The sequence below is a fragment of the Candoia aspera genome, chromosome 4, assembly GCF_035149785.1.
Source record: "Candoia aspera isolate rCanAsp1 chromosome 4, rCanAsp1.hap2, whole genome shotgun sequence".
NCBI lineage: Eukaryota > Metazoa > Chordata > Lepidosauria > Squamata > Boidae > Candoia > Candoia aspera.
Window position 1 is genome coordinate 114804920 of NC_086156.1, and position 14745 is coordinate 114819664.

The following is a 14745-nucleotide window of genomic DNA, read 5'->3' on the forward strand; positions in this document are numbered from 1 at the left end:
CTACCAACCTGTGATTTCTCTTTAGGTAGGACGTAGGGAGAAAGCCAGATGTAGTTTTCTCTTGCAGGTCAGGCCCAATGCAATGACGATTTGCCTAAAGTGGCTGAGTTAGTATTTGTTATTAGACCCAAAGTGACTCCATATTTAGAGAAGCAGAAGGGTGAAAGTCATAAAGAAAAATTCCAGAGAAAGTGGTGTATGTGGACAAAAACAAGCAAGCTGAAATCATCTGAAACTAGATAAAATGAAATGACATGCAGGAGCAATGAGTCCCACGTAACCAACCAGCTTAAGGAAAATGACCCCAGAGGTGATGTCTGATGGAGGGTCACTGGCATGAGAGGAAATGAAGGGCTGTTTAAAGGACTTGCTGGAAACCCCCATCCATGTATGCAACCATCTCCTCCAACATCCCTTGCATTACCTGGCCAGTATTGTAGAGGGGCTTGGCAGGTATGAATATTTGAGTGTTTGCAGCTAAAGCAGTTATAATCAATAAAGCTAAAAGATTAACTGAGACTCTGTGTCTGCTGTGCACTCTGTGAATGACTGCATAGGATCCTGAAGTTCAAGTCTGTAACAAATTATTTCATCAATGGAAATTGAACTGCTTTTATATTTTGCTGAAATGGGTCACATCGCCTCCACAGTGACAATTTATTTACTTACATGGGTCAAAGTCATTGGAAAAGGGGTTCAAAGACTTACCAGTTTGAAAAATGCCGATCTATACCACAGGGATTTCTATTAATTGAACTAAAATTCTGGACCTCATAGAGAGGACTGCTTTAAAAAAATAAATTAACAGTAAGGGTCAAAGCTAAAATATCTTGTGAAATGCTAAAGAACCTCTTAAATAAAATGATGTTTGATGAGTTGTATGAAGGTACAGATATTTAGAGAAAATTAAACTTCTTCATCCCAGCTCAGATTTTCATCCCAGCTCAGAGGTACCTTTTGACTATCCTTGGCTGATAGATGATAGATAGATAGATAGATAGATAGATAGATAGACAGACAGACAGACAGACAGACAGACAGACAGACAGACAGACCGACCGACCGACCGACCGACCGACCGACCAACCAACCAACCAACCAACCAACCAACCAACCAGGAATTTACAGGGATGTAGCCTAGTTTGGGAAGTCAAACCAACATACGAGAAGCAGAAATGTGTAAATAGGTCCATATGCTGTCAGTAAAATCATGTGGATTATCAAGGCTTAATGTAAGGTAATAGTGACTTGTGGGTGGCTTTTGGGTCCCACAGTTTGCTCCTCTGCTCTAGATGCAAAGGGGCACAATTTTTTTTTCAGATTTCAGGAAAGAGTTGCATCATTGTGGTCATAACCTGCTCGTAGCTGCTGCTTACTGATATCATTTTATTTATTTCATTTATTTAGGGGACTTTCTAGTGAGCCAAGTAGTACATTCTGTAGGGGGTTCAGAATCCTATAATATACAGAGGAAACAAACAGCAGTTTGAAATGGTACCACAGTAGTAATCATGATCATAGGAATAATACAGTTTATTGTAAAACAAGCCACACCATGACCTCACCAAGCTACATTCATTCGGGGTCTTGTGCTGACTAAAGCCTGGCTCCTGAAGGCCCCCCAGAAGAGCCAGGATTAAGAAGTCTCCAGAATGCTGGCAGGGAGGGTGCCTCACTTGCCTGAAGGATCAGCCTTCTGCTTGGGTGTGGAAGCACACAGAGAATGTCTGCTTCGAGCTTCCTTTCGTTAATCTCCCTACAGCTCAACTGTAGAAACCCTCACCAGGTGCTCCATCTGCCCACCTTGTCACATAGGCTCTACCAAAGCTGATGGACTTGAAAGGACCCAACTTCATACCAGGCTTCGATAGGTGAGATATGTTCTTCCAGATATCCTGGCAGCCCAACCAGGTAGACCAGACTAAGAAACCTACGCCATGTAAGTGAGAACTACTTTGGCTGTATCAGCGATGACAGCAGAATCTTTCCCGTCTGAATGTGCTTCTTCTACATGAGTGCTTTATAGAGCTGAAAACATGTGTTTTTGTGCTGCATCTTTGTTTCTATATATCTATATCTATATCTATCTATCTGTCCTTACAGTCAGGAACCAGGCTGAGACAAGGAATAGGTCTCTAGTGTTTTATTACTGCTACATTAGACAGAAAATCCTAACAAACTGAAGAAGCGTGGGAAAAACCCAGACAGATAAACCCCAAAAGTCAAGGCGGGTCTGATCTGTGTCTCTTGGAATGGCTGCTTAACTCCTCAGTACTACGCATGCGTTTTCCCCCCTGGATAGGGGCCCCCTCCTGCTCGCCATCAGTACTCATGACACTATCTATATATATGTGGGTGTGTTATCTATATCTCGTCTGCACCTGTCCTGTCCAAAACAGTTTCTGAAGTATTGCACAGCTGAAATGTCACACTATTATCCCCATTATTTTGAAGGAGGGACCTGCAGTTTTGACCCAGGTGTTCTCTTCACTTCTATTCTTGGACTGTACATCAGGACCAGAAGGATGATGAAAGGTAACCCAGAAGGAGGTCCCATTTAAAATGGATGGATGGATGGATGGATGGATGGATGGATGGATGAATATCAGGCAGAGTAGCAGAGCTCAAATGTCTAAGTGTTCCTTAATGAAAAAAATAGTTTTAACTGATGGGACAGGGCACAAATTCACTTATGTTAGGAACCCATTTTAATGCAATCTTTCAGAAGGAAATGTTGGGAAGAAAGAAAAGAAAAACTGGACATCCATCCCAACATTGTATGAACCTCTTTTGGGTTCTGTTAAAGATGTCAGATAACTGAGAGCACTAGAAGCAGCACCCCAGGATTATAGGTCTAACATCTTGCACCAATAATCTAAGTAAATGGGCTATAACTTACTTATCAACCTGTCTTATGATTCAAGGCCTGGACCCAGGTTCAAGTCTAGAGTTAGCCATGGAAGTTCACTGGGTGACTTAATCACTCTTTTTAGCACAACCTATCTCGCGAGGGTGTTTTTTATGGAGGAAATTGGAGCAAAAGATCTAGAAACACCACTCTGAGATTTTGAAAGAGAGATCAGTGAAGGATGCTTTACAGCTTTAACTGCTTTGAGTAGCTTTACTAGATGAGACATTAATCACCAGGATTTATCAACTTAAAGGGAGCTGTCAGTTCTGAGTTTACAGAAAAAGGATCCCTCTAATTGATGCCGTATCTTGTCTTTGTTAGGAATTTTGATCTACAACTGGAGTTGATGTGTATTTCCTTTTCCCAGCTCTCTGGGTCCAAGTGTACTAAATATATTGCAATAGTAACTAAGATTTAGTGAATTTAGAGTTACATTGCTTCAAACTATGAAAGATCAACCAGTGAAAAGATGAAGTTTTCAACAGTCTTCCTTCACCTTCCCATCACAACGTCTTTGCTGTTGTCTAGAAACTTTGGTAAAACTCTTCCAAACAGATGTTAATAACTCTGTGGAACTGAGTCAGTCTAAATTATTATTTCAACATAAGAATCATGGTTCAGTCATTCAATTCCTAGACCAGTTGTATAAGAATCCATAATTTAGCAGCAATCATTCTCAAGTAAACTGTATGCTGCCATGATTTATCAGAGTTTGCTGCCTCCCAAAACCATGTCACTTCCCAAACACTATCTATGTGGTCAATAAGGATTAATATAAACTTGATAGCACATAATCAATCAGTCAATCAATCAGTCAATCAAATTTTGGTGTTTTGTAACCATGTTTTTGAAGTGAGGATATGTTTGTGCTGTCCAACCCTAGGACAGCAGTTCAGAAAGAGATCCCTTTTCTCTGCCATTGTAATTAAGTTCAGCTTTTTGAGTATTACTTTATAAAATACTAAGTCTTTCTCATGCTTATGTGCACCAACTAATTTATAATTTCAGGTGGTGGTGGTTTATAAGTGAGTGTCTGGAATTTCTTCTTGTGCTGTTTACTCAAAGTTATTGTACTTTGCTCCCCTGAGGAATATATTACTCTTCTGCCCCATGGAGCAGATGACATGTGTGGTCAGCTGTTATATGTTTGTTATCAAAATTGCTATTCAGGGTTCCAACGTCAAAGAGGGAGTTATCTCCCTGGTATTGACCATGTCACTATAATTTCATCCAGCCAACTCTTCACAAGTGTGCCAGTAGGAAATAAGAAATACGTCTGAACATGTCTGTTATGCCTGTGCTGTGCAGAAGTGGAAGCAGGAGCAAGCAGCAGGCAGGATTCACAGAATTTGATCCATAACATTCTACCACCACCCTGCCTTTTCATCGTTTAACATCCATCAGAAATGGGAATGCCTGCACTCTCAGCTGGTATTCACACAGTTGCATTTTTCTTTCCATTATTGGCCAAAATCAGGTACCACTTGAGGTTGGCAGATGAAATTAATGAGACTGCACTAATGCAGAAAGCCAAGTTTTGCTATCAGATGGTGAAACAGTCAGTGCTTTTGGGTCTTGTCCTTATCAGGGTGGAACTAATAGTTGGTCTGAAATGTCACAGGACTGATCTTCTCCCTGTTCCTCATGAATGGTACCAGCCAGGTGACCTCCTCATTGGTGGGGTGATTTCTCAGATCATTTATGGATTCAGCGAATGTTTATTTGATGAAGAGCCTTCTGAGGACCAATTTGCATTTCCAGAGTAAGGAATCATTTTATCCCTCTGCATCTGCTGACATTAGCCAGGCTGCCAGGAAGGGGACAACGGAGCATGCTTGTGGGTGAGAGAGCAAGATATGGACTGCTTAAAGCAATCACAGATAGGCTTGGATTATTTTATTCATTTTTAGGACAGTAGGCATGCTATCAATTAATCAGTGCACGAGACCGTCCTCAAGAAGCATTTTGCAAGACTGAGAAAAAATATCTGGACAAGGGCAAAAAAATTCCCCCAAATAAGGAAGAATTTAACACAGTCTCCTCTGCTCTTTCATGATGTGCAAACAGGCTACCGCATCAATACTTCAAAAGCAAGCAAGACTATATTATAGACTTCCTTTTTGTTTTATTTAAATTTTCATCTGAGTGGAAATAATGTTCCCTCACATTTATTTACTGTATAGAATCTTCTACAAACCTTGTGTGTTACATTTTTCTATCCACAGAGAACTTTCTAACCAACATTTATTTCTCTTCTCCCAGAATTACAATTGCTTTCTCCTCACTGCAGTACCTGCACTCCCTTTTTTGCATTCCCTGTGCTCCATCCTTCTTCATTTTTTTTATCATAACCATATAAGCTAAGCTCATATTATAAGTATAATATATTTAATGCATAGGTGTTTAACTGGTTTGAGCTTCTCTTCTTGCATGGTTCTTTTTAAATTTTTCCACCTTCACATTGCAGAGTATGGTTCCATAACCTCAAACAATATTCAATTCACATATTTCAGTCATTCATTTTAATCCATTTTGATGCCCCACATGGACTAATTACTGTGGGAAAGTAGGAACAATTTATCATTAGAAATTATAAATTTCAAGGAATATATGCCAATATCTTTTAAAATGTTAAGTGCCTCTCTCAATTCTCTTTTCCATTGTCATAGGAAACTGGAACAAGAACAGAATTAGCAGAGATTGCAGAATTGACTGGTTTGATTAGAGAAAGGACAATAACAATATTTATTAGTGACTGGAAACGCGTTATGGACTTTCTGCTGAGGAGAGAAGAAAATGAATTGGTGTCTTATGGGTTTGATGATTAGAAAGGGTAGAAAATGGAAAGAAGGGAATTTTGATGTTATTTTAGAGAGAAAGGGTAAAGCTGCCCAGAGTTGTTGTGTACGAGTTGGGCAGCAGATAAATTTAATAATAAATAATAAAATAAATAAAATAAAGTATCAATGCATTTATAACTGCTATTAAGAAGATCAGAAGTAGCTGCCTTACAATCTTTACAATCTTTTATTTTTTCTATTTTCTTTCCTTTTCCTATTTTCTTTCCCACCTATTCCTTTTTTTCTTGTTTTATTTCCTTTCTAAAATTTGTATTGTTTTTAACTTGTTAAAAATCTCTCTAATAAAAATTATATGTGTTTAAAAAAAAATGAACCTGGAACAAGAACAATCAAGCTGAAAATGTCTTCTGTGTTTTCTCTTCCTCATTCTCTCTCTTTCTCTGTTGTTTGTTTATACATAGCAGTGAATAAAAGAAGAAGAGAAAACTTGAAATAAAAAGATAATAGCAGGGTATTTATTATTTTTAATAAAGAATGATCCATCCGATATTCTATTCCACAATCGATGTAGAAATTCCTGTGATTCTGAGCACAGATTCAGGAGATGCACAGTTCTCTTTTAAAATAACTAAATAAATAATCTGTCCGGTGCATGAAGCTTTATTCCTTATCCACATAGTTTAGTTCATCATCAATAGTTCAGGAATTATTTGAGAAGTCATATATCGTGCATTTTAGAAAAATAGAGACAAAGAAGAGAATATCTTTGCAATCAAGAATGAGAATAGTGTTATTGACTTTGACAGTAACTTTCTGAATTCTGAATGCATTTTTTTTTTCTCTGACTTGATGAAAAAGGTTGCACCTTTATTTGCAGCATGATTACAAAATTCCACCAGCATGCCCTTGCCCTGGCCTTTGCTGTGAAGGAGGTCAATGAGAGTCCGCATGTCTTGCCCAATGTTACCCTTGGGTTCCATATCTATGACAGCTACTATGATGCACGGATGACTTATCGGACCACGCTGGACCTGCTCTTCAAATCAACTAGTTTTCTCCCCAACTACAAATGTGCCAGGCAGAGGAACTTGATAGCCATCATTGGAGGACTTGATTCTGATACCTCTTTCCACATGGCAGACATCTTGGCTCTCTACAAGACTCCACAGGTAGGAATTTCTGTGCAATATGTGGAAATTATCACCACTGGTAATTCAAAAAGACAGAAGGATATGAGTTGTCTAAAGATTAAAAAAAAATGAAACTGCTTTATACTCCAATAGCTTTAAAACATTCAACCTATCAATTCATTTATTTATTCCGGCCATAGACCAGTACAAAGTGAGTCCTTGCTGAATATATACAGTATAAATCTATCTTAATAGATAATAAATGAACGAAAATTTAAGACAAGTTAAAATAGATTTGTAAAACAGCCTAACTTACATCTCTGATTGAGGTCCAGGGTGCAATCTATTTTTCAATTATAAAATTGACATTGAAATATTATAAGCACAATAAAATCTAAAATTACAAGGAAGTGATAATATATAAAATTTAAGTGAATTGTGGTTATATAAAATGTACTTGGTTAGTGGAAATTGGCCCATCAGCATCCGGTAGATTTTCTGTGCTGCTGCACAAAATCTAGCCACATGTGTTGTAACAGAAGGTAGTTAGTCTATGAGCAGCATCTGGGCCTAGGCTGAGTCTGAGTTACCAGGAGGTCTACAAATCAGAGGTAGGATGAATCTGTTTTGAATGTCTCCGTAAAAGGGGCAACAAAGAATGATATTTTCTAGAGTTTCCACCTCTCTGGAATCCCAGGGGCAAAGCCTTCCAGCCAAAGCACTTTTTTATATTTACCATCCAGTACTGCAGAGGGGAGTGCATGACATTGGGCAGGAGGGAAAGCTCTCCGATGGCTGGGTGTTTCTAGCTGCGTAAGGGAGCTGGCAGCGATGACAATATATCTGTTGTGTGCTGGTGACAGGAAGGCCGAGGCCTTCCCTAGATTTCCTTCCACTCCATATCCTTTATCCTTTGCTTCAGAGTTTGTTTCACCTGATCACAGTTCATCTTAAAAACTGAGGAGAGAGAGTGGTCTAAATGTGAACATTTAGATTCTACAGCCTTGATCCTTGTGGATTGGAAATTGTCCTGGAAAATTAGTGGTGCCAGGCCTTGAGGATAAAAGTTAAGCTTTAACCAAAGGTTTATGGAAGCTAGGCACACTCTTGACTCAACTTTGATCATTTCAGTAGTAAATGTGGGTAAGAAAGACAACGAGGTATCTGGAGAGCTGCTCTGATGAATTTAGATTGTACTCTTTCCAAGGGGAAGGGGAAGAAGCTGGGGGGCCAACCAGAGTCCCTTAAAGGAGCTGGGCTGGTGGCTTCATCTGAAAAAGCTTAAGTGCAACTGGATCATAGTATCCTCCCTTGGGCTGGAAAAATGTGAGGATGGCATTAGCAGACCTTTGTCCAGTTCCACCAGCATTTTCACAGTGGGCTCTCCTTGAGCCAGTGGCATGCATGACTAAATCCTTAAACCAAGTCCCTTGTTCTATTCTATGTCCATTAATGCTCCATGCATGGAATTTTGGCCTTTTGGCGAATGCTATAATCTTGCTTTTTTGATCATTTATTTCCAAACGATCACTGTTGCAGTATTGGACCAGAGTTCTCAGCATTTCTAAGGCCTACTGGTATTCTGGAAAAAGCTACAATGTGGTGGATTTCAGTAATGCTGCTGGTTCTCAGGAAGGAGGGAGCACATTCCAAGGAGGAGGGCAAGATAAGAGAAAACACAGTCCAGGGATGGAACGTGGGAAGACTAAGAGGTTCAGACTAGCCCCGCCTTCGAGCCTTCCCAGGTTATTTCCCCTTAGGTTAGGTAGAGTAGCTTTAGTCTTGCAAGATTCTATCTACATGGTGTGAAAATAAAGAAAATAAAGTACTGAAGTTTGACTGGCTTGATTCTTTGTCATTCTTGGGCTGGGCCTGACATAGAGCGTTATCTGCATAAAGCATCAGGGCAATGCTGTGATCCCCTAGTTTAGGGGGACGGAGATTTGGATTGCTTAGACATCTCACCATACCATTGATAGAAAAGTTGAAAAGCAGCAGGGGGGCCAAGATGCATCCCTGTTTTACCCCCCTTTGAGTTTTAACCAAGATAAACCCTTGCATATTGCGCCTGACCTTCAGAGTTGTATTAGTACGTAGGGCTCAGATTAAATAGAGAAGCCGACAGTCGGTTGAGGAGGCTTCCAGTTTCTCCCATAATTTGGTCTTGGATATGGAATCAAAGGCTGCCTTAGGATCCATAGGCAGCATATAATTATACCACATTGTTGGTTGAATATTTTTCAATCAAATGCTGTAAGACCAAACCTTGATCAATGGTGCCTCCACCTTCTCTAAAACCAGCCTGCTCTTCCACTATCAGATTTTCCTGATCCAGCCAGTAGTTAAATTTATCATGGAGGTACTTAGCATAAAGTTTGCTGATTATGTTAGGCAGGCTAATTGGCCTGTAGTTAGCAGGGTCATCTTGCTTTCCCTTCTTAAAGATTGGAACAATAATTGCAGGCCCCAGTCCTTGGGAACACATCCAGTGTTATAACCTATTATAAACTGCCCAGAGTCCCCTTTTCGGGAGAGATGGGCGGTGATAGAAATTTGAAAAACAAATACAATAAATGTAGGTGAAGAGTGAAGCCAGGATAGTAGCCCACCAGTCTGGGTTATTCTCCATGGTTCTGGGGGAACAAGGTCAGCTTCAGGGGCCTTCCCCCTTCTAAGTTGACCAGTAAGGGACCTAACTTCAGACACAGATACCGGGAGCCACTCAGGTAAGTCCTCCATTGTTGCATCGGGACTCAAAGGAGGGATCTTCATACATCCTCTGAAAATGTACTTCCCAGCTTCAGAGGGTATAAAAGAATCCAGTGGGGTAGAAGCTCGGGAAACCTGGTGAGATATTAAGGGACAGAAAAGAGTAGTTATTTTCCTTTGCTGCTCTTTAAAACATTGCCAAGGTAATCATTGACTAACTCTCTGTACAAATTGCTTTATAAATATATCTATATATCTAAGGTGATTTTTATTGTAAACCACCCACAGTCCCCCTTTTGGGGGGAGATGGGTGGTGATAGAAATGTGAATAATAAATAAATAAATCTATACCATAATTAGACATAGTAAAGGTAAAGTTTTCCCTTGACATTAAGTCCAGTCGTGTCCAACTCTAGGGGGCAGTGCTCATCTCTGTTTCAAAGCCGAAGAGCCGTCATTTGTCCGTAGACACTTCTGTGGTCATGTGGCCGGCATGACTAAACAGAACGCATAATTAGACATATGGAGATAAAAAGCCTACTTCTGTTTATTTTCCCTTATTACATTTGTACATTCTGTTTTAGCTCGCGTATGGATCATTGGTCCCTCAGAAGATTCATTATAGCCCAGCCCCTTCGTTTTATTCCATGGTCCCCGGTGAAGCCCACCAATACTCTGGAATCATCCAGATGCTTCAGCATTTTGGATGGACTTGGATAGGGCTTGTGGCTCTTGATAATAACAATGGAGACAGATTCATGCAGGCTCTGGAATCATTGTTTGCTCAGAATGGAATCTGCACAGCTTACACAGAACGGATCCCATATGGATTTCGTTTGGATGACTTGGAAGAAATTATTGATACAGCATCACATATCCGTGTGCCTTTAACTGATCATCAAGCCAATACGTTTATCATTTATGGAGAATCAGTGACCATAGGACATCTGAGAGCCATTATATTTGGGCAAGACCCTACAAATAAAGAAATAGACTCATTCAGAAAGGTGTGGGTTATGACAAGTGGGATTGACTTCATACTCCCAGGCCTTCAGAGAGGTTGGGATCTTGACTTATTCCAGGGAGCCATTGCCTTTACGGTTCACTCAAGAGAACTTCAGGGATTCAAAGCATTTCTTCAGATGGTAGAACCTTCCTGTGCCCAAGAAGATGGTTTCCTTAAGGAGTTTTGGGAGCAAGCATTTGACTGTGTTTTCCCAAATCCAGACATATCAGTAAAAAAGGATGAAAAAATGTGTAGTGGGAAAGAAAAGTTGGAAGATCTGCCTGGGCCCGTGTTTGAAATGCACACCATTGGACATAGCTACAGTATCTATAATGGTGTTTATGCCACAGCACATGCTTTGCAGGCCATGTTCTCATCTCAGTCCTTCCAGAGATCCATCTTGAGGGGCAAATTTGCTGAACTGGTAGAACTTCAACCTTGGCTGGTAATGGCATCAAAAGAGGATTGTTTTTGTCTCAAAGAGCTGATTGAATTTTTCCTGTACTTAGTCAGTAGCTGCAGATTTATCAAGAGTTGTAATTGTTCCTCCATAGATACTTGATGAATCTCTATAATCCCATGGATTTGGAGCCTGAAAAAATATTAAAGGTGAAACAATGTGGTTATTTTCTACATCAGGCTAGATTTGAAATCTGAAACACAAGATACAGAGAGAAATGAAGATCCTACTAGCTTAGCTATGGAACAGTATAGCAAACTAGACAGTTGTTCTTAGAAGAACATGTAGTACAGGCATAAATGACATAATGGGTCTTAAGAACCATTCTATATTTGGTTCCATTTCTTTGAAAAATCTAACTCCTCTTCAAAAACCTTTCTGTCAGTTCTGAGTGCTTTGAACCGTTATGGACAAAAGGTGCAGGGGTGGACAGAGGAGAAGCTGGGCTAAGGCTCATTTTGAGTTGTATGAGGCTCAACATCATGATATTTCTTGATAGAACTTATACATTGAATTAGTGAGGTAGGATTGTATCACCATAATGCAAGGAGAAATGAAATCTCTAACTCATTGTTAACTTCTTTTGTTTTCCTCTTTCTAAATGGTACATGCTTTCATTGTCTTGGCTGTCCACTAGCTCAACCCATATCTGCAAAGGGTTTCCTTCAACAATTCGGCTGGTGACAAAGTGTCCTTCAATGAGCAAAAGGAAATGAGAGGTGGATTTGACATTGTGAACATGGTCAGTTTTCCAAACAGGTCCTTTGAGAGAGTGAAAATTGGATGGATAGATCCAGATGCGCCCCATGGAGAGGAATTCACAATTCGTGAGAATGTCATTATGTGGCACAGAGCCTTCAATCAGGTGTGGATCTCTGCATCCTCCTTTCTCTGGAGGGTTCATTATATTTATTCCACTTCAGATCAAACCTGGGCTACTGAACACACATGGCACTGCCAGCCTTTTAGCACCTTGGGGAAGAAGTCTTCCAGAACACTTGCCTCACTGCTCCTACCCTCTCTCTCTCCAATTCCAGATGTTGATCAGCCCTTCTTTCATCCATACCCTGTAGAAGAACAAATTATTCAATCTTTTTTTTTCCTTTCTGTTATCATAATTTTAAGAGCCAGCCAGCTACTCTAGTTAGTAAAAGTTCCCAAAAGCTGTGGAAAAAGGAGGAAGAGGCAAATTTTGTTCTCTTCCTTCCTGAGCTTTTCTCTCTAGCTTACTAGACAAAACTAGGATCTTCTCTTAAGAACATTTGGATTTTGATTAAAATGAAAATGCAAAATATTATGCCACGATTAACTTCTTGGTCCAGAGCCTAGTATGTAGAAGCCCTGTTTCAAAACTTGGTGCAAAATTCAGGTTTCAAACTGCTGCAGCCTATTTCTGAAAACAAGATTTCTTTATATGGCCTCATTGTGTCTTGCTCAGATATTGGGGGACTGTATAGAGACAAATGGGGCACATATTTCTCACCCCAGTTCCCTTCCTTTTTATGGTCAGGTCTGTCCCCTTTCAGCATGCAATGAATGGTGCCATCCTGGAAATCGAAAGGAAAAGAAGGAAGGAGAGAAATTTTGCTGCTATGACTGTGTCCCCTGCCCAGATGGGGAGATTTCAAACAAGACAGGTACAGGATCCACTGCTGTAACAGGCCCGTGTTTCCCAGTCTTAGAACAATAACTTAAGTTGTTACATGAGGCAACCAATCCCAAGTGTTAAATTGACATCTTTTTCTAGCTAGTTATTAAGATTCTGCATCCAGTCTTAAAACAGGTAAGCAAAGAATGAATATCTTTTGTATTCAGTAGATGGTGAAATCCAGTTTAGATGTCCTCAGCACCATCAACCAAATCCCTGTTGTACTGTATTTATATCACTTACATCACTTGTTGCATGACTATCATAAAAATAAGGCAAATGATGTCATTTGCAGTGTTATGTTATTATGCACCTGACATGAAATGATGCAATTTGCACCATGGTATCACTATTGATGATACACTCCCTTATTTCTTGGGCAATCAGGAGTGCTGGTCATCCCATCTATCCATGACTCAAATTGGTCTTTTAAATCAAGTGTTCACTCTGTGGATAGGAATGGACAGAGAGACAGAGAGATATATAGTAAACATACAAACATACATCTTAATATCTTTAGTTAATGAGCATCCCTAAATTCAAATTTTTAAATTTGAGCATCACAACAATAATTCACTTTACAGTTTTCAAGACATTTTATCAGTAGAAAACAAATGAAACAAAGATTGCTTAATATGTAGCAGTTTTGTAAGTTTGAAAAGATGGCACTGGTATGAGTATATTTTTGAAGTAAATGCACCTCTGGTCAATCAGAGCAGAAAATTTAAATGCAGAACTTAAGTTAGTAGATATATAATTGGAATATTTAAAAAATATTTTTGTATTATTGGCTGGTTCACAAACTCTGCATGGGAGGCACAGATATTTTTACTGAAGTGAAATACTTTCTACTTTTTTTTAAGATATGGAAAATTGTTTTAAATGTCCAGAAGATCAATACCCATCCAAAGAAAAAGATGACTGCATCCACAAACTTGAAATATATCTTTCTTACAAGGAACTTCTAGGATTTACTTTAGCCTTCACTTCTGTTTTATTGTCTTTGATCACTTCTCTCATATTAGGAGTATTTCATAAGCACAGAGATACCCCTCTGGTCAAAGCCAACAACAGGGACCTCACCTACACTCTCCTTATCTCCCTCCTCTTCTGCTTCCTGTGTCCTCTACTGTTTCTTGGCCAACCCAATAAAGTGACCTGCCTACTCCGACAACCAACCTTTGGCATCATCTTCTCCATGGCTGTTTCTTGCATCTTGGCCAAAACCCTCACTGTGGTGGTAGCTTTCATGGCTACCAGGCCAGGCTCCAACGTGAAGAAGTGGGTGGGGAAAAGGATGGCAACCTCCATCATTCTTTTCTGCTCTCTCATTCAAGTAGCCCTTTGTACCATCTGGCTAGCATCTTTCCCCCCATTCCCACAGTTGAATATGCATTCCATGACCAAAGCCATCATCAAGGAATGTAGTGAAGGCTCTGCGGTCATGTTCTCCTGTGTCCTGGGCTACATGGGCCTCCTGGCCCTTGCCAGCTTCTCTGTGGCCTTCTCTGCTCGCAGATTACCGGACAGCTTCAATGAAGCCAAATTCATTACCTTTAGCATGCTGGTATTCTGCAGTGTTTGGGTGCTCTTTGTTCCCACTTTTCTGAGCACAAGAGGAAAAGCCTTAGTGGCTGTGGAGATCTTCTCCATCTTAGCTTCCAGTGCTGGATTACTGGGATGTATCTTTTTCCCTAAATGCTACATCATTATGTTGAGACCTGAGCTGAATATCAGGCAGCAGCTAATAAGAAGAAAGAATTAAAGCAGTGGTTCTCAGCATGTGCAAGTTCCAGTTATATGGACAGCCAGAATCTATAGCATTACTCATGGTGGTTGGGGATTTCTAACAGATGAAGTCCACCCTTCTTGGAGTTGAGAAACACTGCATCAAAGGATTTTCTCGTTTTACCTATTGTTACTATATTCAAATAGTATGAGTAAGATTTTAGGATCAAAATGTTCATTGTATGATCCATTATATTTGTGCTACTTTACCAACAGAGCCATAAAATGCATTCATACCTCTCCTCGAAGCATTGACATAGCCTTCCCCTATATATTGTTTGGCATTAAGACT

General features: G+C 39.9%; 1 protein-coding gene across 1 annotated transcript; it reads left to right on the top strand.

Annotated features, from left to right (window-relative positions):
* The first annotated feature begins 10198 nt into the window (after positions 1–10198).
* LOC134497232 (vomeronasal type-2 receptor 26-like) lies at positions 10199–14430 on the top strand. Its single transcript, XM_063302903.1, has 4 exons — positions 10199–11002; positions 11655–11882; positions 12528–12654; positions 13529–14430. Exons 1-4 carry the CDS (start codon positions 10199–10201, stop codon positions 14428–14430), a joined length of 2061 nt encoding a protein of 686 aa, XP_063158973.1.
* Positions 14431–14745: the final 315 nt, after the last annotated feature.